The sequence below is a fragment of the Coregonus lavaretus genome (genome assembly GCF_964263955.1).
Source record: "Coregonus lavaretus genome assembly, chromosome: 6".
NCBI classification, from domain to species: Eukaryota; Metazoa; Chordata; class Actinopteri; order Salmoniformes; family Salmonidae; genus Coregonus; species Coregonus lavaretus.
Genome location: NC_139993.1, coordinates 44,010,617 through 44,031,316, shown reverse-complemented (window position 1 = coordinate 44,031,316; position 20,700 = coordinate 44,010,617). Strand labels below are relative to the sequence as shown.

At 43.3% G+C, this 20,700-nt stretch overlaps 1 protein-coding gene across 1 annotated transcript in view; it reads left to right on the top strand.

Annotated features, from left to right (window-relative positions):
• LOC311130697 (uncharacterized protein) overlaps positions 1-20,700 on the top strand; it is a 40,442-nt gene that overhangs the window by 12,726 nt on the left and 7,016 nt on the right. Inside the window, exons 7-9 of the mRNA XM_084163486.1 lie at positions 13,987-14,075; positions 14,218-14,421; positions 19,304-19,406. Of these exons, the coding sequence (XP_084019612.1) occupies positions 13,987-14,075; positions 14,218-14,421; positions 19,304-19,406 (396 nt within the window). The remainder of the gene's footprint in view (positions 1-13,986; positions 14,076-14,217; positions 14,422-19,303; positions 19,407-20,700) is intronic.

Genomic DNA, 20,700 nt, shown 5'->3' with positions numbered 1-20,700 from the left:
TCTGGTCAGACATTGTGGTTTTGGTCACTAGATGTGGTCATAAGTTATGTGGTCAGCAGTTGTGTGGTTGTGGTCAGCAGTTTTGTGGTTGTGGTCAGAAGTTGTGTGGTTGTGGTCAGTAGTTGTGTGGTTGTGGTCAGAAGTTGTGTTGTTGTGTGGTTGTGGTCAGCAGTTGTGTGGTTGTGGTCAGAAGTTGTGTGTATGTGGTCAGTAGTTTTGTGGTCAGTGGTTGTGTGGTTGTGGTCAGAAGTTGTGTGGCTGTTAGTAGTTGTGTGGTTGTGGTCAGCAGTTGTGTGGTTGTTTTCAGTAGTTGTGTGGTTGTGGTCACTAGATGTGGTCAGCAGTTGTGTGGTTGTGGTCAGAAGTTGTGTGGCTGTTAGTAGTTGTGTGGCTGTTAGTAGTTGTGTGGTTGTGGTCAGCAGTTGTGTGGTTGTGGTCAGCAGTTGTGATTCTGGTCAGACGTGTGGTTTTGGTCACTATATGTGGTCAGAAGTTGTGTGGTCAGTAGTTGTGTGGTTGTGGTCAGTAGTTGAGTGGTCAGTAGTTGTGTGGTTGTGGTCAGCAGTTGTATGGTTGTTTTCAGTAGTTGTGTGGTTGTGGTCACTAGATGTGGTCAGCAGTTGTGTGGTTGTGGTCAGAAGTTGTGTGGCTGTTAGTAGTTGTGTGGTTGTGGTCAGCAGTTGTGTGGTTGTGGTCAGCAGTTGTGATTCTGGTCAGACGTGTGGTTTTGGTCACTAGATGTGGTCAGAAGTTGTGTGGTCAGTAGTTGTGTGGTTGTGGTCAGTAGTTGAGTGGTCAGTAGTTGTGTGGTTGTGGTCAGAAGTTGTGTGGTTGTGGTCAGTAGTTGAGTGGTCAGTAGTTATGTGATTCTGGTCAGACGTGTGGTTTTGGTCACTATATGTGGTCAGAAGTTGTGTGGTCAGTAGTTGTGTGGTTGTGGTCAGTAGTTGAGTGGTCAGTAGTTGTGTGGTTGTGGTTGTGGTCAGTAGTTGTGTGGTCAGTAGTTGTGTGGTTGTGGTCAGTAGTTGAGTGTTCAGTAGTTGTGTGGTTGTGGTCAGAAGTTGTGTGGTTGTGGTCAGTAGTTGAGTGGTCAGTAGTTATGTGGTCAGAAGTTGTGTGGTTGTAGTCAATTGTGTGGTTGTGGTCACTAGATGTGGTCAGTAGTTGTGGCTAGGTTCCTGTGGTTAGTATTTGAGTGGTCAGTAGTTATAAGGTCAAAAGTTGTGTGGTTGTGGTCAGAAGTTGTGTGGCTGTGGTCAGAAGTTGTGTGATCAGTAGTTGTGTGGTTGTGGTAAGTAGTTGAGTGGTCAGAAGTTGTGTGGTTGTGGTCAGTAGTTGTGTGGTCAGCAGTTGTGTGGTTATGGTCACTAGATGTGGTCAGCAGTTGTGTGGTTGTGGTCAGTAGTTGTGTGGTCAGAAGTTGTGTGGTTGTGGTCAGCAGTTGTGTGGTTATGGTCACTAGATGTGGTCAGCAGTTGTGTGGTTGTGGTCAATAATTGTGGTCAGTAGTTTGGCTAGGTGCTTGTGGTCAGTAATTGTGGTGGTCAGTAGTTATGGTGATTTAGATGTGTGGTCAGTAGTTGTATGGGAAGAACTTGTGGTTGTTGTCAGTAGTTGTGTGGTTGTGGTCAGAAGTTGAGTGGTCAGTAGTTGAGTGGTCAGAAGTTCTGGGGTTGTGGTCAGTAGTTGAGTGGTCAGTAGTTATAAGGTTTTAAGTTGTGTGGTTGTGGTCAGAAGTTGTGTGGTTGTGGTCAGTAGTTGTGTGGTAGGGGTCAGTAGTTGTGTTCAGTAGTTGTAGCTAGGTGCTTGTGGTCAGTAATTGTGGTGGTCAGTAGTTATGGTGATTTTAGATGTGTGGGCAGAAGTTGTGTGGTTGTGATCAGTAGCTGTGTGGTTGTGGTCGCTAGATGTGGTCAGAAGTTGTGGTCAGAAGTTGTGTGGTCAGTAGTTGTGTGGTTGTGGTCAGTAGTTGTTTGGTTGTGGTCCCCAAATGTAGTCAGAAGTTGTGTGGTTGTGGTCACTAGATGTGGTCAGCAGTTGTGTGGTCAGTAGTTACAGTGGGGGGAAAAAGTATTTAGTCAGCCACCAATTGTGCAAGTTCTCCCACTTAAAAAGATGAGAGAGGCCTGTAATTTTCATCATAGGTACACGTCAACTATGACAGACAAAATGAGATTTTTTTTCTCCATAAAATCACATTGTAGGATTTTTAATGAATTTATTTGCAAATTATGGTGGAAAATAAGTATTTGGTCAATAACAAAAGTTTATCAATACTTTGTTATATACCCTTTGTTGGCAATGACACAGGTCAAACGTTTTCTGTAAGTCTTCACAAGGTTTTCACACACTGTTGCTGGTATTTTGGCCCATTCCTCCATGCAGATCTCCTCTAGAGCAGTGATGTTTTGGGGCTGTCGCTGGGCAACACGGACTCTCAACTCCCTCCAAAGATTTTCTATGGGGTTGAGATCTGGAGACTGGCTAGGCCACTCCAGGACCTTGAAATGCTTCTTACGAAGCCACTCCTTCGTTGCCCGGGCGGTGTGTTTGGGATCTTTGTCATGCTGAAAGACCCAGCCACGTTTCATCTTCAATGCCCTTGCTGATGGAAGGAGGTTTTCACTCAAAATCTCACAATACATGGCCCCATTCATTCTTTCCTTTACACGGATCAGTCGTCCTGGTCCCTTTGCAGAAAAACAGCCCCAAAGCATGATGTTTCCACCCCCATGCTTCACAGTAGGTATGGTGTTCTTTGGATGCAACTCAGCATTCTTTGTCCTCCAAACACGACGAGTTGAGATTTGACCAAAAAGTTCTATTTTGGTTTCATCTGACCATATGACATTCTCCCAATCCTCTTCTGGATCATCCAAATGCACTCTAGCAAACTTCAGACAGGCCTGGACATGTACTGGCTTAAGCAGGGGGACACGTCTGGCACTGCAGGATTTGAGTCCCTGGCGGCGTAGTGTGTTACTGATGGTAGGCTTTGTTACTTTGGTCCCAGCTCTCTGCAGGTCATTCACTAGGTCCCCCCGTGTGGTTCTGGGATTTTTGCTCACCGTTCTTGTGATCAATTTGACCCCACGGGGTGAGATCTTGCGTGGAGCCCCAGATCGAGGGAGATTATCAGTGGTCTTGTATGTCTTCCATTTCCTAATAATTGCTCCCACAGTTGATTTCTTCAAACCAAGCTGCTTACCTATTGCAGATTCAGTCTTCCCAGCCTGGTGCAGGTCTACAATTTTGTTTCTGGTGTCCTTTGACAGCTCTTTGGTCTTGGCCATAGTGGAGTTTGGAGTGTGACTGTTTGAGGTTGTGGACAGGTATCTATACTGATAACAAGTTCAAACAGGTGCCATTAATACAGGTAACGAGTGGAGGACAGAGGAGCCTCTTAAAGAAGAAGTTACAGGTCTGTGAGAGCCAGAAATCTTGCTTGTTTGTAGGTGACCAAATATTTATTTTCCACCATAATTTGCAAATAAATTCATTAAAAATCCTACAATGTGATTTTCTGGAATTTTTTTCCTCAATTTGTCTGTCATAGTTGACTTGTACCTATGATGAAAATTACAGGCCTCTCTCATCTTTTTAAGTGGGAGAACTTGCACAATTGGTGGCTGACTAAATACTTTTTTTACCCCACTGTATGTGGTCAAAAGTTGTGTGCTTGTGGTCAGTAGTTTTGTGGTTGTGGTCAGAAGTGTTGTAGTTGTGGTCAGTAGTTGTTATGTGGTGAGTAGTTGTTTGATCAGAAGTTGTGTGGTTGTCGTCAGTATTTGTGTGGTTGTCGTCACAAGATGTGTGGTTGTGGTAACTAGATGTGTTTAGAAGTTGTGTGGTTGTGCTCAGTAATTGTGGCTAAGTGGTTTTGGTCAGTAATTGTGGTGGTCAGTAGTTATGGTGATTTTAGATGTGTGGTCAGTAGTTGTGTGGGCAGAAGTTGTGGTTGTCAGTAGTTGTGTGGGTTGTGGTCACTAGATGTGGTCAGTGGTTGTGGTCAGAAGTTGTGGTCAGTAGTTGTGTGGTCACTCTCTTCACCCTATTCATAATTGCCCTCTGTCTGTGAGGATCCATAGCAAAGGCTCCGTTTGGGCTGCTCAATGATGACACAGAGAGCTGTTAGTAGACGTCAGCTAGAAAGTTTTTGTCACTCTAAACTCCAACAAACCGCTAACTTTTTATTGGTAGAAGCTATTCCTAATACGCTCTATTGTGAGGTTGTGGTCAGAAGTTGTATAGTTGTGGTCAGTAGTTGTGTGGTTGTAGTCTGTAGTTGTGTGGTTCAGTCGTTGTGTGGTCAATATTTGTGTTTTGGTCAGTAATTGTTGTCACTGTCCTCACCCTCGTTATAATTTTTGCCCTCTGTGTCTGTGAGTATCCATAGCAACCACTCTGTTTAGGCTGCTCAATGATTACACAGAGAGTTGTTAGTAGATGTCAGCTAGACACTTTTTGTCACTCTAAACTCAGACAAAAAACTACCTTTTTATTGGTAGAAGCTTACCCGCTCTATCCAATCAGAGGGGTACAGCCCACCCTTCACTTTAGGGACAGGCAAACTAGCCAGGTAAGTTATTTAGAGCACGGAGCATGATCCTGGAAAAGGAGGACAAAGCTAGTAAGCATTAGAAATCTTCTCTTTGTCATTCTAGGTCGTCCAGACTGGGAAAGTAATCTTAATCTTACTGCTAGCTGTTCGGTCTGAAACAGATTGACAAATCATGGGAATTTAAAGTGTTATGAAGACATTAATTCCTGCGAGTCAAGCGTTGCTAGACAACAGTAGCCTTGGCAACACTGCTCCCTTTTGGCTAAAGCAAGTGTGAGAAACATCAAATCAAATGTTATTGGTCACATGCGCCGAATACAACAGGTGCAGACATTACAGTGAAATGCTTACTTACAGCCCTTAACCAACAGTGCATTTATTTTAAACAAAAAAAGTAAGAATAAAACAACAACAACAAAAAGTGTTGAGAAAAAAAGAGCAGAAGTAAAATAAAGTGACAGTAGGGAGGCTATATATACAGGGGGGTACCGTTGCAGAGTCAATGTGCGGGGGCACCGGCTAGTTGAGGTAGTTGAGGTAATATGTACATGTGGGTAGAGTTAAAGTGACTATGCATAAATACTTAACAGAGTAGCAGCAGCGTAAAAAGGATGGGGTTGGGGGGCAGTGCAAATAGTCCGGGTAGCCATGATTAGCTGTTCAGGAGTCTTATGGCTTGGGGGTAGAAGCTGTTGAAACATGCTAATAATATTAATATTAAAGTTTGTGCTTTAATATTAACTAAATACTGCACTCTGACCCACAAAACTTATTTGCTAGATTCAAGATAGTGTTAGACAAAGCAAGGAAAGTGAACTTCAAAACGTGATGTAGTTTTATTGGAATTTGCAGCTGTTGGTAAATAATTGATCTGCTAGCTTCTGAAATTACTTACTACAGCTAGAAAGAGAGCAGTTGATGGGTAACTAAAACAGCTTGATCTACAGATTGGTAGATGCTATTCCTAATCAGGTTTTGGATTTGACAAGCAGAGGAGTAGGGGAAGATTTCATACCCTCTGTTTCTGTCTGAATTGTTGGGGGAGTGGTCAAAACGGCAGTTGTTTGGAAAAGTTGGAGAAAAAATGTAAAGCAGTTACTAAAACAGCTGTATTGTTAGATCTGTAACGGATATGTTTGATCCGCGAACAGATATGAATAGCAGAGAAGTAGAGGAAGATTTCATACCCTCTAACTTTTTGTCTAACGTTTTGTGGTGGTGGTCAAAACGGCAGTTTGTATAAAAGTTACAGAAAATGTTGTTGATGCGGTTACTAAAACAGCTGTAACTTTTTATTAGAATACACATTTTTTTCAAATTCCAGATTTGAGTAGCAGAGAAGTAGACGAAGATGTAAATGCTTCAACTTTTTGTCCAAGTTGTTGCAAATGGAATAAGTAGCTGATTTGTATCAAAAGTTGCATTATTGCATTTACAGTGAATGGAAGTTGGAAGTGATGATGTCACAATGGGGCCTTTTAGACTCTTGAGGAAATCCCATGTAAGTGGATGGAGGACAAAAAGGAGGACCAAAAAAAGTACCACTTCAAAAGTATCAAAGATATCAAAAAGTTGTATACAAGCACACTATTCCGGACCGATCTGAGCGTTTTAAAGTTTGAACGGCATTTCTAGCTTAAACGGTGTAGGAGGAGTAGTGTTCCAAATAATAAGAAATATGTTGAAGATTTAGAATGGGACGTTTGCTTCGCAAGTCCCATTTAATAATGTAATACAATACCACCTAATTAAACGTCTGTTCTTCATGGTACATTGGTCTAGTAGTTCAAAATTCTTCAAGGCAGTCCTTTTCGTTCTCTGACACAACTGTACGACAGTAGGATTCACTCATGTCATGCCCAGCAGATGGCAGTAAAAACTCTACACTGGAAGCCTGTCCGACCCTAGTGCAGCTGTAAGCAAGCAGGTCGGATATGCTGGCTAATGAAAGCTAAGAGTTTGTCTGTTTGTGGTCCTTCATCATCAAATGCACCTGGGATATCATTGTGGATCTAGCTATCCCTCTTTAGGACTTTCCGAATCTACATCCACTTAAAAGCGTTTGACTGTGAAGAGGTTCTTTCTCAAATTCAGGGGGGGGTGAAGGGGTGAATCCAATGATTTATATATATATCCGGATGCTGTTACGAGGAGCTAGAGGAGGACGGGCTCATTGGAATGGAATAAATGGAACATAGTCAAACGTGCTTTCCATATGTTTGATGTGTTTGATACTGTTACATTTATTCCATTCCAGCCAATATAAGGAGCCCGTCCTCCTATAGCTCCTCCCACCAGCCTCCTCTGATATACACTTCCAGTCAAAAGTTTGGACACCTGCTCATTCAAGGGTTTTTCTTTATTTTTACTATTATTTTTACATTGTAGAATAATAGTGAAGACATCTAAACTATGAAATAACATAGATGGAATCATGTAGTAAGCAAAAAAGTGTTAAACAAATCAAAATATATTTTATATTTGAAATTCTTCAAATAGCCACCCTTTGCCTTGATGACAGCTTTGCACACTCTTAGCATTCTCTCAAACAGCTTCATGAGGTAGTCACCTGGAATGCATTTCAATTAACAGGTGTGCCTTCTTAAAAGTTAATTTGTGGAATTTCTTTCCTCCTTAATGCGTTTGAGCCAATCAGTTGTGTTGTGACAAGGTAGGGGGGATATACAGAAGATAGCCCTATTTGTTAAAAGACCAAGTCCATATTGTGGCAAGAACAGCTCAAATAAGCAAAGAGAAAGTTTTTTCAAGTGCAGTCGCAAAAACCATCCATCAAGCGCTATGATGAAACTGGCTCTCATGAGGACCGCCACATGAATGGAAGACCCAGAGTTAACTCTGTTGCAGAGGATAAGTTCATTAGAGTTACCAGCCTCAGAAATTGCAACCCAAATAAATGCTTCACAGAGTTCAAGTCACAGACACATCTCAACATTAACTGTTCAGAGGGGGCTGTGTGAATCAGGCCTTCATGGTCGAATTGTTGCAAAGAAACCACTACTAAAGGACCAATAATAAGAAGAGACCTGCTTGGGCCAAAAAACACGAGCAGTGGACATTAGACCGGTGAAAACTTGTCCAAATTGGAGATTTTTGGTTCCAACCGCCGTGTCTTTGTGAGACGCGGTGTGGGTGAACGGATGATCTCTGCATGTGTATTTCCCACCGTAAAGCATGGAGGAGGTGGTGTTATGGTGTGGGGGTGCTTTGCTAGTGACACTCTGTGATTTATTTAGAATTCAAGGCACACTTAACCAGCATGGCTACCACAGCATTCTACAGCATTCTGCAGCGATACACCATCTGGTTTGCGCTTAGTGGGACTATCATCTGTTTTTCAACAGGACAATGACCCAACACACCTCCAGGCTGTGTAAGGGCTATTTTACCAAGTAGGAGAGTGATTGAGTGCTGCATCAGATGACCTGGCCTCCACAATCACCTGACCTTAACCCAATTGAGATGGTTTGGGATGAGTCGGACGGTAGAGTGAAGGAAAAGCAGCCAACAAGTGCTCAGCATATGTTGGAACTCCTTCAAGACTGTTGGAAAAGCATTCCAGGTGAAGCTGATTGAGAGAATGCCAGGAGTGTGCAAAGCTGTCATCAAGGCAAAGGGTGGCTATTTGAAGAATTTGTTTAACACTTTTTTGGTTACTACATGATTCCATATGTGTTATTTCATAGTTTTGATGTCTTCACTATTATTCTACAATGTAGAAAATAGTAAAAAAAATAAGAAAAACCCTTGAATGAGTAGGTGTGTCCAAACTTTTGACTGGTACTGTACATCATTTGGTGAATCAATTGATTATAAATATCTTGATAGCATTAATCTTGTAATAAAGATTAATTCAATTGTCCATCAGTCATTCCACTCAAATGTACACTGCTCAAAAAAATAAAGGGAACACTTAAACACATCCTAGATCTGAATGAATGAAATAATCTTATTAAATACTTTTTTCTTTACATAGTTGAATGTGCTGACAACAAAATCACACAAAAATTATCAATGGAAATCAAATTTATCAACCCATGGAGGTCTGGATTTGGAGTCACCCTCAAAATTAAAGTGGAAAACCACACTACAGGCTGATCCAACTTTGATGTAATGTCCTTAAAACAAGTCAAAATGAGGCTCAGTAGTGTGTGTGGCCTCCACGTGCCTGTATGACCTCCCTACAACGCCTGGGCATGCTCCTGATGAGGTGGCGGATGGTCTCCTGAGGGATCTCCTCCCAGACCTGGACTAAAGCATCCGCCAACTCCTGGACAGTCTGTGGTGCAACGTGGCGTTGGTGGATGGAGCGAGACATGATGTCCCAGATGTGCTCAATTGGATTCAGGTCTGGGGAACGGGCGGGCCAGTCCATAGCATCAATGCCTTCCTCTTGCAGGAACTGCTGACACACTCCAGCCACATGAGGTCTAGCATTGTCTTGCATTAGGAGGAACCCAGGGCCAACCGCACCAGCATATGGTCTCACAAGGGGTCTGAGGATCTCATCTCGGTACCTAATGGCAGTCAGGCTACCTCTGGCGAGCACATGGAGGGTTGTGCGGCCCCCCAAAGAAATGCCACCCCACACCATGACTGACCCACCGCCAAACCAGTCATGCTGAAGGATGTTGCAGGCAGCAGAACGTTCTCCACAGCGTCTCCAGACTCTGTCACGTCTGTCACGTGCTCAGTGTGAACCTGCTTTTATCTGTGAAGAGCACAGGGCGCCAGTGGCGAATTTGCCAATCTTGGTGTTCTCTGGCAAATGCCAAACGTCCTGCACGGTGTTGGGCTGTAAGCACAACCCCCACCTGTGGACGTCGGGCCCTCATACCACCCTCACCGAGTCTGTTTCTGACCGTTTGAGCAGACACATGCACATTTGTGGCCTGCTGGAGGTCCTTTTGCATGGCTCTGGCAGTGATCCTCCTGCTCCTCCTTGCACAAAGGCGGAGGTAGCGGTCCTGCTGCTGGGTTGTTGCCCTCCTACGGCCTCCTCCACATCTCCTGATGTACTGGCCTGTCTCCTGGTAGCGCCTCCATGCTCTGGACACTACGCTGACAGACACAGCAAACCTTCTTGCCACAGCTCGCATTGATGTGCCATCCTGGATGAGCTGCATTACCTGAGCCACTTGTGTGGGTTGTAGACTCCGTCTCATGCTACCACTAGAGTGAATGCACCGCCAGCATTCAAAAGTGACCAAAACATCAGCCAGGAAGCATAGGAACTGAGAAGTGGTCTGTGGTCACCACCTGCAAAACCAGTCCTTTATTGGGGGTGTCTTGCTAATTGCCTATAATTTCCACCTGTTGTCTATTCCATTTGCACAACAGCATGTGAAATGTATTGTCAATCAGTGTTGCTTCCTAAGTGGACAGTTTGATTTCACAGAAGTGTGATTGACTTGGAGTTACATTGTGTTGTTTAAGTGTTCCCTTTATTTTTTTGAGCAGTGTATTATTCACATACAGTGGGGGAAAAAAGTATTTAGTCAGCCACCAATTGTGCAAGTTCTCTTACTTAAAAATATGAGAGAGGCCTGTAATTTTCATCATAGGTACACGTCAACTATGACAGAGAAATTGAGAAAAAAATCCAGAAAATGACATTGTAGGATTTTTAATGAATTTATTTGCAAATTATGGTGGAAAATAAGTATTTGGTCACCTACAAACAAGCAAGATTTCTGGCTCTCACAGACCTGTAACTTCTTCTTTAAGAGGATCCTCTGTCCTCCACTCGTTACCTGTATTAATGGCACCTGTTTGAACTTGTTATCAGTATAAAAGACACCTGTCCACAACCTCAAACAGTCACACTCCAAACTCCACTATGGCCAAGACCAAAGAGCTGTCAAAGGACACCAGAAACACAATTGTAGACCTGCACCAGGCTGGGAAGACTGAATCTGCAATAGGTAAGCAGCTTGATTTGAAGAAATCAACTGTGGGAGCAATTATTAGGAAATGGAAGACATACAAGACCACTGATAATCTCCCTCGATCTGGGGCTCCACGTAAGATCTCACCCCGTGTGGTCAAAATTATCACAAGAACGGTGAGCAAAAATCCCAGAACCACACGGGGGGACCTAGTGAATGACCTGCAGAGAGCTGGGACCAAAGTAACAAAGCCAACCATCAGTAACACACTACGCCGCCAGGGACTCAAATCCTGCAGTGCCAGACGTGTCCCCCTGCTTAAGCCAGTACATGTCCAGGCCCGTCTGAAGTTTGCTAGGGTGCATTTGGATGATCCAGAAGAGGATTGGGAGAATGTCATATGGTCAGATGAAACCAAAATAGAACTTTTTGGTAAAAACTCAACTCGTTGTGTTTGGAGGACAAAGAATGCTGAGTTGCATCCAAAGAACACCATACCTACTGTGAAGCATGGGGGTGGAAACATCATGCTTTGGGGCTGTTTTTCTGCAAAGGGACCAGGACGACTGATCCGTGTAAAGGAAAGAATGAATGGGGCCATGTATCGTGAGATTTTGAGTGAAAACCTCCTTCCATCAGCAAGGGCATTGAAGATGAAACGTGGCTGGGTCTTTCAGCATGACAATGATCCCAAACACACCGCCCGGGCAACGAAGGAGTGGCTTCGTAAGAAGCATTTCAAGGTCCTGGAGTGGCCTAGCCAGTCTCCAGATCTCAACCCCATAGAAAATCTTTGGAGGGAGTTGAAAGTCCGTGTTGCCCAGCGACAGCCCCAAAACATCACTGCTCTAGAGGAGATCTGCATGGAGGAATGGGCCAAAATACCAGCAACAGTGTGTGAAAACCTTGTGAAGACTTACAGAAAATGTTTGACCTGTGTCATTTCCAACAAAGGGCATATAACAAAGTATTGAGAAACTTTTGTTATTAACCAAATACTTATTTTCCACCATAATTTGCAAATAAATTCATTAAAAATCCTACAATGTGATTTTCTGGATTTCTTTTCCTCATTTTGTCTGTCATAGTTGACGTGTACCTATGATGAAAATTACAGGCCTCTCTCATCTTTTTAAGTGGGAGAACTTGCACAATTGGTGGCTGACTAAATACTTTTTTCCCCCACTGTATGTCACCATGCCACTGACAAATGTTGAAAAGCAAATATTCAGACAAAGACTTAAAGGGCAACTCCACCACTTTTCAAACTAATTTCATTATCTCCAGCACAATACCAGTGTCAACCACAGGAGGTTGGTGGCACCTTAATTGGGGAGGATGGGGCTGGTTTCCATGTGTTTGATTTACTCTGTTCCATCATTTATTATGAGCCGTCCTCCCCTCAGCAGCCTCCACTGGTGTCAACATATGTGAAAACGGCACATTTTATACGTTTTGAAGAAAAATATATAAAGTTAAGTTCTACCTGATGACATCATTTTAAAAACTGATTTTTAAACACAGATTCGCGGTGATGTGGGGAGCAAGAAAATATCCTCCCTTGGGCTAGATTTAACAGGGTTTGCCAAACTCTGTGCATGTTTTGGTTTTTGCCCTAGCACTACACAGCTGATTCAAATAATCAACTAATCATCAAGCTTTGATAATTTGAATCAGTTGTGTAGTGTTAGGGCAAAAACCTTATATTTTTAACCACAGATCATAGAAACACGCTGTTTTCACATAGACTAAATATACAAACGTATGTGGACACTCCTTCAAATTAGTGGATTTGGCTATTTCAGCTACACCCGTTGTTGACAGGTGTATAAAATCGAGCACACAACCACGCAATCTCCATAGACAAACATTGGCAGTAGAATGGCCTTACCGAAGAGCTCAGTGACTTTCAACGTGGCACCGTCAAAGGATGCCACCTTTCCAACAAGTCTGTTTGTCAAATTTCTGCACTGCTAGAGTTGCTCCGGTCAACTGTAAGTGCTGTTTTTGTGAAGTGCAAACGTCTAGGAGCAACAACGGTTGAGCCGCCAAGTGGTAGGCCACACAAGCTCACAGAACGGGACCACTGAAGTGCGTGGCGCATAAAAATCGTCTGTCCTTGGTTGCAACACAAACTACCAAGTTCCAAACTACCTCTGGAAGCAACGTCAGCACAAGAACTGTTCGTCGGGAGCTTCATAAGCCTAAAATCACCATGCGCAATGCCAAGTGTCTGCTGGAGAGGTGTAAAGCTCGCCACCATTGGACTCTGAAACAGTGGAAACACGTTCTCTGGAGTGATGAATCACACTTCACCATCTGGCAGTCTGACGGACAAGTCTGGGTTTGGCGGATGCCAGGAGAACACTACCTGCCCCAATGCATAGTGCCAACTGTAAAGTTTGGTGGAGGAGGAATAATGGTCTGGGGCTGTTTATCATGGTTCAGGCTCCTTAGTTCCAGTGAAGGGAAATCTTAACGCTACAAAACAATGACATTCTAGACGATTCTGTGCTTCCAACTTTGTGGCGTAAGTTTGGGGAAGGCCCTTTCCTGTTTCAGCATGACAATGCCCCCGTGCACAAAGCGAGGTCCATACAGAAATGGTTTGTCGAGATCAGTGTGGAAAAACTTGACTGGCCTGCACAGAGCCCTGACCTCAACCCCATCAAACACCTTTGGTATGAATTTGAACGCCGACTGAGAGCCAGGCCTAATCGCCCAAGATCAGTGCCCGACCTCACTAATGCTCTTGTGGCTGAATGGAAGCAAGTCCCCGCAGCAATGTTCCAACATCTAGTGGAAAGCCCAAGAAAATGAGTTTAGTCAATTACCGCCTTTTAAATATCCATACAAATTGCTAAAAGAAGACATTACGTTGATGAGAGCATATTACCTATTTCTACCTCTATGTGCCTATTCAGGCTACATCATCATCATGAAGATAATTACATTCAAATCCACAATTATGCATTTCTCTGGAGTACAAATCAGGTACCCAGGTTGTCATCTCATTACCATAATTATCTTACCAGGTGTTAATCCACTTCACCTACTGTAGTTTTTTTTAAACTCAAGTTGTCATATATCATAGCTGACTGCCCTTTCTTTCTGCAGACATCTTTGAATCGTAATTTGGAGCATTTATTTAACAGTTTTTTTGAAAACTTGGTCACATAAAAAAACAGATTAATACCGTAATTCTCTTACCTAACTTTGCATCTGCATAGTTATTTAACAAACCATACAACTCTATGCACAAGGACTAGCCTACCTTTAACAATGTCCACTGACAATGTTACAAAAACACATTTACTTCAACTTTGCAATCAATTGTTTTTGTTTGGCGTTCTTTTTCAAAGTGAAAGATCTGAGTCTCAGCATAATTCCGTTACTATGAAATTGCCCTTTAGCTAAAATCAACGTTGGTGGCATTGTTGCCTTTCATTTTGGCTTTGTTGTTGAGCCTTTTGATCTAACTCAACATTTGGGTGTTTTTTTTGTTGTTGTTATTGACAGGTCACAAGTCTGATCATCATCTGATGAAGATGGATCCAGTTGATAAATATGGGAGATCTGAAAGCAGTGGTCAGCCAGAAGAGCTTTTTGTAGGTTAACCCACATTTAATGCATTCTTCAGAATGAGAAGCAATTTAATTATACAATATCTAAAATGATTGGCTATTCATTAACAAGTTTTATAGGTCAAATTGATTTTATTCTTCTAACACCAACCATGGTCTGTTCTAGGATCACTCACTGCATTGGAGGCAGGTCAAAGAGGAGGCTAAAGAACTTCAGATTTCAGCTGTGCCATTAGGAGTTGAAACGTCCCAGGTTTTTCAAAATGAGGACCCTGATGAACAAGATCCCTCATTTGACCCAGTTTCAGACATCCATGGAGTCACAGAGCAAGAGTGTGGACATAAAGGCATGACCTATCTCAAAGTAAAGGTAAGTGCTTCCTTAACCCCATGCAAGCCCATTTACGAGGCCCAGAGTTATTGTTAGAATGATACTGAATGAATTAAGTTTTCTCTGAGTCAGGTGCTGCCTTCTCCAGTCCCAGTCAAAGAGGAGTCTGAAGAATGCTCCCTAATACCAGTAGATGAAGAGAAAGTTGCCTTAATTACAGTGAAGAAAGAAGAGAATGAAGACTGGTACTTTCTGCCACTATGTGACTGCATTTGGAGTGGGCTACTGACATAAACAAGAAGTATGCCAGGTATTGGTGTGGCATCAATGTCTAAACTTAAGCCTATAGCTTCAGTGTGAGAATGGCGCTGGAATGTGTAGCGGACGTTTTACGGGCTCCTGACCAATTCTGCTATTTTTTCTTTTTTTGTACAAAATGTTTCCGCCATCATTTCCTATGACCAAAAAGAGCTTCTGGACATGCGAACAGCGATCACTAACCTCGATTTGGATGAAGATTTCTACTTCAATGAGTCGGCATCGCAGGACGTACTGCTCACCCCAGACCAGGCCCTAATCCCCGACACTCGGAAGAGAAAGAGACAGCGATATAGAGACTGACGTGCGGGCACCCTTATGAAACTATGGCGGCGAGTAAATAAACCGCCTCCACCCTCTGTTTTATTGGCGAATGTACAATCACTGGAGAATAAACTGGATAAGCTCCGTTCGAGACGATCCTTTCAACAGGACCTGAAGAACTGTAATATCCTATGTTTCTCAGAAACTTGGCTGAACAAATACATGGATAATTTTCTAGCTGGTTCTTCTATGCACGGGCAGGACAGAATGGCAGCGTCGGGTAAGCTCAAGGGTGGTATTTGTGTCTTTGTTAACAACAGCTGGTGCGCAATCTCTAATATTAAGGAAGTCTTGAGGTTCTGCTCGTTAGAATACCTCTTGATAAGCTGTAGACCATAGTATTTACCAAGGGAGTTTTTATCTATATTTTTCGTGGCTGTCTATTTACCACCACAAACTGATGCAGGCACTAAGACCGCACTCAACGAGCTGTATAGGGCCTTAAGCAAACAAGAAAATGCTCATCCAGAGGTGGAGCTCCTAGTGGCATGGGATTTTAATGCATGAAAACTGAATTCCGTTTGACCTAATTTCTACCAGTGTGTCAGCTGTGCAACTAAAGGAGAAAAAAAATCTAGATCACCTAACACATACCAAGCTTTCTCTCGCCCCTCCATTTGGCAAATCTGACCATTTACTCTATCCTCCTGATTACAAGCAAAAACTCACAGTAAGTGGTCTGATGAATCGGATGCTAAGCCCCCTGTGGCAGGGTTTGCAAACTATCACGGATTACAAAGGGAAAACCAGCCGCGAGCTGCCCAGTGACGCGAGCCTACCAGATGGGCTAAATGCCTTCTATGCTAACTTCGAGGCAAGCAACACTGAACCATGCGTGAGAGCACCAGCTTTCCCGGACGACTGTGTGATCACGCTCTCCGTAGCAGATGTAAGAACTTTAAACAGGTCAACATTTACAAGGCCACAGGGCCAGACGGATACCAGGACGCGTACTCCGAGCATGCGCTGACCAGCTGGCAAGTGTCTTCACTGACATTTTCAACCTCTCCCTGACCCAGTCTGTAATACCTACATGTTCCAATCAGACCACCATAGTCCCTGTGCCCAAGAATGCCATGGTAACCATTCTAAATGACTGTCGCCCCGTAGCACTCACATCTGTACCCATTAAATGCTTTGAAAGGCTGGTCATGGCTCACATCAACACCATCATCCCAGACAACGTGGACCCACTCCAATTCGCATGACACCCCAACAGATCCAAAGATGATGCAATCTCTATTGCACTCCACACTGCCCTTTCCCACTTGGACAAAAGGAACACCTACAGTGGGGAAAAAAAGTATTTAGTGAGCCACCAATTGTGCAAGTTCTCCCACTTAAAAATATGAGAGAGGCCTGTAATGTTCATCATAGGTACACGTCAACTATGACAGACAAAATGAGGAAAAAAAATCCAGAAAATCACATTGTAGGATTTTTAATGAATTTATTTGCAAATTATGGTGGAAAATAAGTATTTGGTCAATAACAAAAGTTTCTCAATACTTTGTTATATACCCTTTGTTGGCAATGACACAGGTCAAACGTTTTCTGTAAGTCTTCACAAGGTTTTCACACACTGTTGCTGGTATTTTGGCCCATTCCTCCATGCAGATCTCCTCTAGAGCAGTGATGGTTTGGGGCTGTCGCTGGGCAACACAGACTTTCAACTCCCTCCAAAGATTTGCTATGGGGTTGAGATCTGGAGACAGGCTAGGCCACTCCAGGACCTTGAAATGCTTCTTACGAAGCCACTCCTTCGTTGCCCGGGCGGTGTGTTTGGGATCATTGTCATGCTGAAAGACCCAGCCACGTTTCATCTTCAATGCCCTTGCTGATGGAAGGAGGTTTTCACTCAAAATCTCACGATACATGGCCCCATTCATTCTTTTATTTACACGGATCAGTCGTCCTGGTCCCTTTGCAGAAAAACAGCCCCAAAGCATGATGTTTCCACCCCCATGCTTCACAGTAGGTATGGTGTTATTTGGATGCAACTCAGCATTCTTTGTCCTCCAAACACGACGAGTTGAGTTTTTACCAAAAAGTTATATTTTTGTTTCATCTGACCATATGACATTCTCCCAATCCTCTTCTGGATCATCCAAATGCACTCAAGCAAACTTCAGACGGGCCTGGACATGTACTGGCTTAAGCAGGGGGACACGTCTGGCACTGCAGGATTTGAGTCCCTGGCGGCGTAGTGTGTTACTGATGGTAGGCTTTGTTACTTTGGTCCCAGCTCTCTGCAGGTCATTCACTAGGTCCCCCCGTGTGGTTCTGGGATTTTTGCTCACCGTTCTTGTGGTCATTTTGACCCCACGGGGTGATATCTTGCGTGGAGCCCCAGATCGAGGGAGATTATCAGTGGTCTTGTATGTCTTCCATTTCCTAATAATTGCTCCCACAGTTGATTTCTTCAAACCAAGCTGCTTACCTATTGCAGATTCAGTCTTCCCAGCCTGGTGCAGGTCTACAATTTTGTTTCTGGTGTCCTTTGACAGCTCTTTGGTCTTGGCCATAGTGGAGTTTGGAGTGTGACTGTTTGAGGTTGTGGACAGGTGTCTTTTATATTGATAACAAGTTCAAACAGGTGCCATTAATACAGGTAACGAGTGGAGGACAGAGGAGCCTCTTAAAGAAGAAGTTACAGGTCTGTGAGAGCCAGAAATCTTGCTTGTTTGTAGGTGACCAAATACTTATTTTCCACCATCATTTGCAAATAAATTCATAAAAAATCCTACAATGTGATTTTCTGGATTTTTTTCTTCTCAATTTGTCTGTCATAGTTGACGTGTACCTATGATGAAAATTACAGGCCTCTCTCATCTTTTTAAGTGGGAGAACTTGCACAATTGGTAGCTGACTAAATACTTTTTCCCCCCACTGTACGTGAGAATGCTGTTTATTGACTACAGCTCAGCGGTCAACACCATAGTGCCCTCCAAGCTAATCACTAAGCTAAGGACCCTGGAACTAAACACCTCCCTCTGCAACTGCATCCTGGATATCCTGATGGGCAGCCCCCAGGTGGTGAGGGTAGGCGACAACACATCTGCCAAGCTGACCCTCAACACAGGGTTCCCTCAGGGGTGCGTGCGTAGTCCCCTCCTGTACTCCCTGTTCACCCACAACTGCGTGGCCGCGCACGACTCCATCTTCATCATTAAGTTTGCAGACGACACAACGGTGGTAGGCCTGATCACCGACGACGATGAGACCACCTATAGGGAGGTCAGAGACCTGACAGTGTGGTGCCAGGACAACAACCTCTTCCTCAACGTCAGCAAGACAAAGGAGCTGATTGTGGACTACAGGAAACGGAGGGCCGAGCACACCCCCATTCACATTGACGGGGCTATAGTGGAGAGGGTTGAGAGATTCAAGTTCCTTGGTGTCCACATCACTAAGGATTTATCATGGTCCGAACACACCAACAAAATCGTGAAGAGGGCACGACAACGCCTCTTACCCCTCAGGAGGCTGAAAAGATTTGGCATGGGCCTTCAGATCCTCAAAAAGTTATACAATTGCACCGTTGAGAGCATCTTGACTGGCTGCATCACCACTTGGTATGGCAACTGCTTTGCATCTGACCACAAGGCGCTACAGAGGGTAGTGTGTACTGCCCAGTACATCACTGGGGCCGAGCTCCCTGCCATCCAGGACCTCTATACCAGGCGGTGTCAGAGGAAGGGCCTAAAAATAATCAGACTCTAGCCACCCAAGTCATAGACTGTTCTCTCTGCAAGCGGTACCTATGCACCAAGTCGGAAACCAACAGGACCCTTAAAAGCTTCTACCCCCAAGCATAAGACTGCTAAATAGTTAACCAAAAATACTATTTTGACTCCTCACATACGCTGCTGCTACTGTTTACTATCTCACTTCATTCCTAGTTGTAGGTACATATCTTCCTCATTTTCCTCGTATCCCTGCACATCGACTCGGTACTGGTACCCCTTGTATATAGCCAAGTTATCGTTACTCATTGTGTATCTGTTATTACTTTTCTATTATTTCTCTATTTTCTTTCTCTCTGCATTGTTGGGAAGGGCCTGCAAGTAAGCATTTCACTGTTAGTCCACACTTGTTGTTTACGAAGCATGTGACTAATAAAGTTGTATTTTATTTTAATAAAGTGAAGATTTCACAAATACAAAGCATAGCTTTCTTGAGCAGCTGCTAGCTTGAGTGCTTAGTTAGTATTTAGCAAATTCTTAAAGGTAACTGACTTTCTGACTGAACTGAATCCCCCCTCATCTCTGCTTTAAAGGACTCTGGAAACCATGAGCGTGACGTTTCAATAGGTTTGAAGATTGAAGATTGCAGCAGGACATCATTGGATCCAGGGACGGCACCAGATGCTGCTGATTTCAGTGAGTACCATTGGTGGGGTGGGTTGCAGTTATGGTGTAGAGATATAATAATGTTGCATGTACAGTGCCTTCAGAAAGTATTCATACCCCTTGACCTATTCCACATTTTGTTGTTACAGCCTGAATTGAAAATTGATTAAATAGATTTTTTTCTCACCCATCTACACATAATACCCCATAATGACAAAGTGAAAACATGTTTTTATAACTTTTTGCTAATTTATTGAAAATGAAATACAGACATATCAAATTTACATAAGTATTCACACCCCTGAGTCAATAGTTTGTAAAATCACCTTTGGCAACAATTACAGCTGAGAGTCTTTCTGGGTAAGTCAATAAGAGCTTTCCACACCTGGATTGTGCAACATTTGCCCATTATTTTTAAAAACATTATTAAAGCTCTGTCAAAATAGTTGTTGATCATTGCTAGACAACCATTTTCAGGTCTTGCCATAGATTTTCAAGTATATTTAAGTCAAAACTGTAACTCGGACACTCAGGAACATTCACTCTCTTCTTGGTAAGCAACTCCAGTGTAGATTTGGCCTTGTGTTTTAGGTTATTGTCCTGCTGAAAGGTGAATTCATCTCCTAGTGTCTGGTGGAAAGCAGACTGAACCAGGTTTTCCTCTAGGATTTTCCCTGTCTTTAGCTCCATTTCGTTTCTTTTTTTAACCTGAAAAACTCCCCAGACCTTAATGATTACAAGCATACCTATAACATGATGCAGCCACCACTATGCTTGAAAATATGGAGAGTGGTACTCAGTAATGTGTTTGCCCGAAACATAACACTTTGTATTCAGGACAAGACGTTAATTGCTTTGTAGTATTACTTTAGTGCCTTGTTGCAAACAGGATGCATGTTTTGGAATATTTGTGTTCTATACAGGCTTCCTTCTTTTCACTCTGTCAATTAGGTTAGTATTGTGGAATACCTACAATGTTGTTGATCCATCCTCAGTTTTCTCCTATGTCGTGGAAATTCTAATCAAGTGAGAGGGACTTTGTAATTTCTTCAAACAATCAATCTTTATTTGATATCGATTAATTATTGCAATAATGGAGCTGGTCAACGACCACCCGTAGGTGATCGCCGAGAGCCAAACAAACTGGAAATGCTGACGTCTTATATAGTGGACCTAAAAATGCTGTATCGGGTCATAGCGCACAAACAAGTGAGAACGTTAGTTCTGTTACTCCTCTCTGTTCAAGCCAGCCTCCGTTCTCTTCATATCTCCACACAGCTGTGCCCTTGGAAGATGGTGGAAGACAGGATGGACTGAGACACTG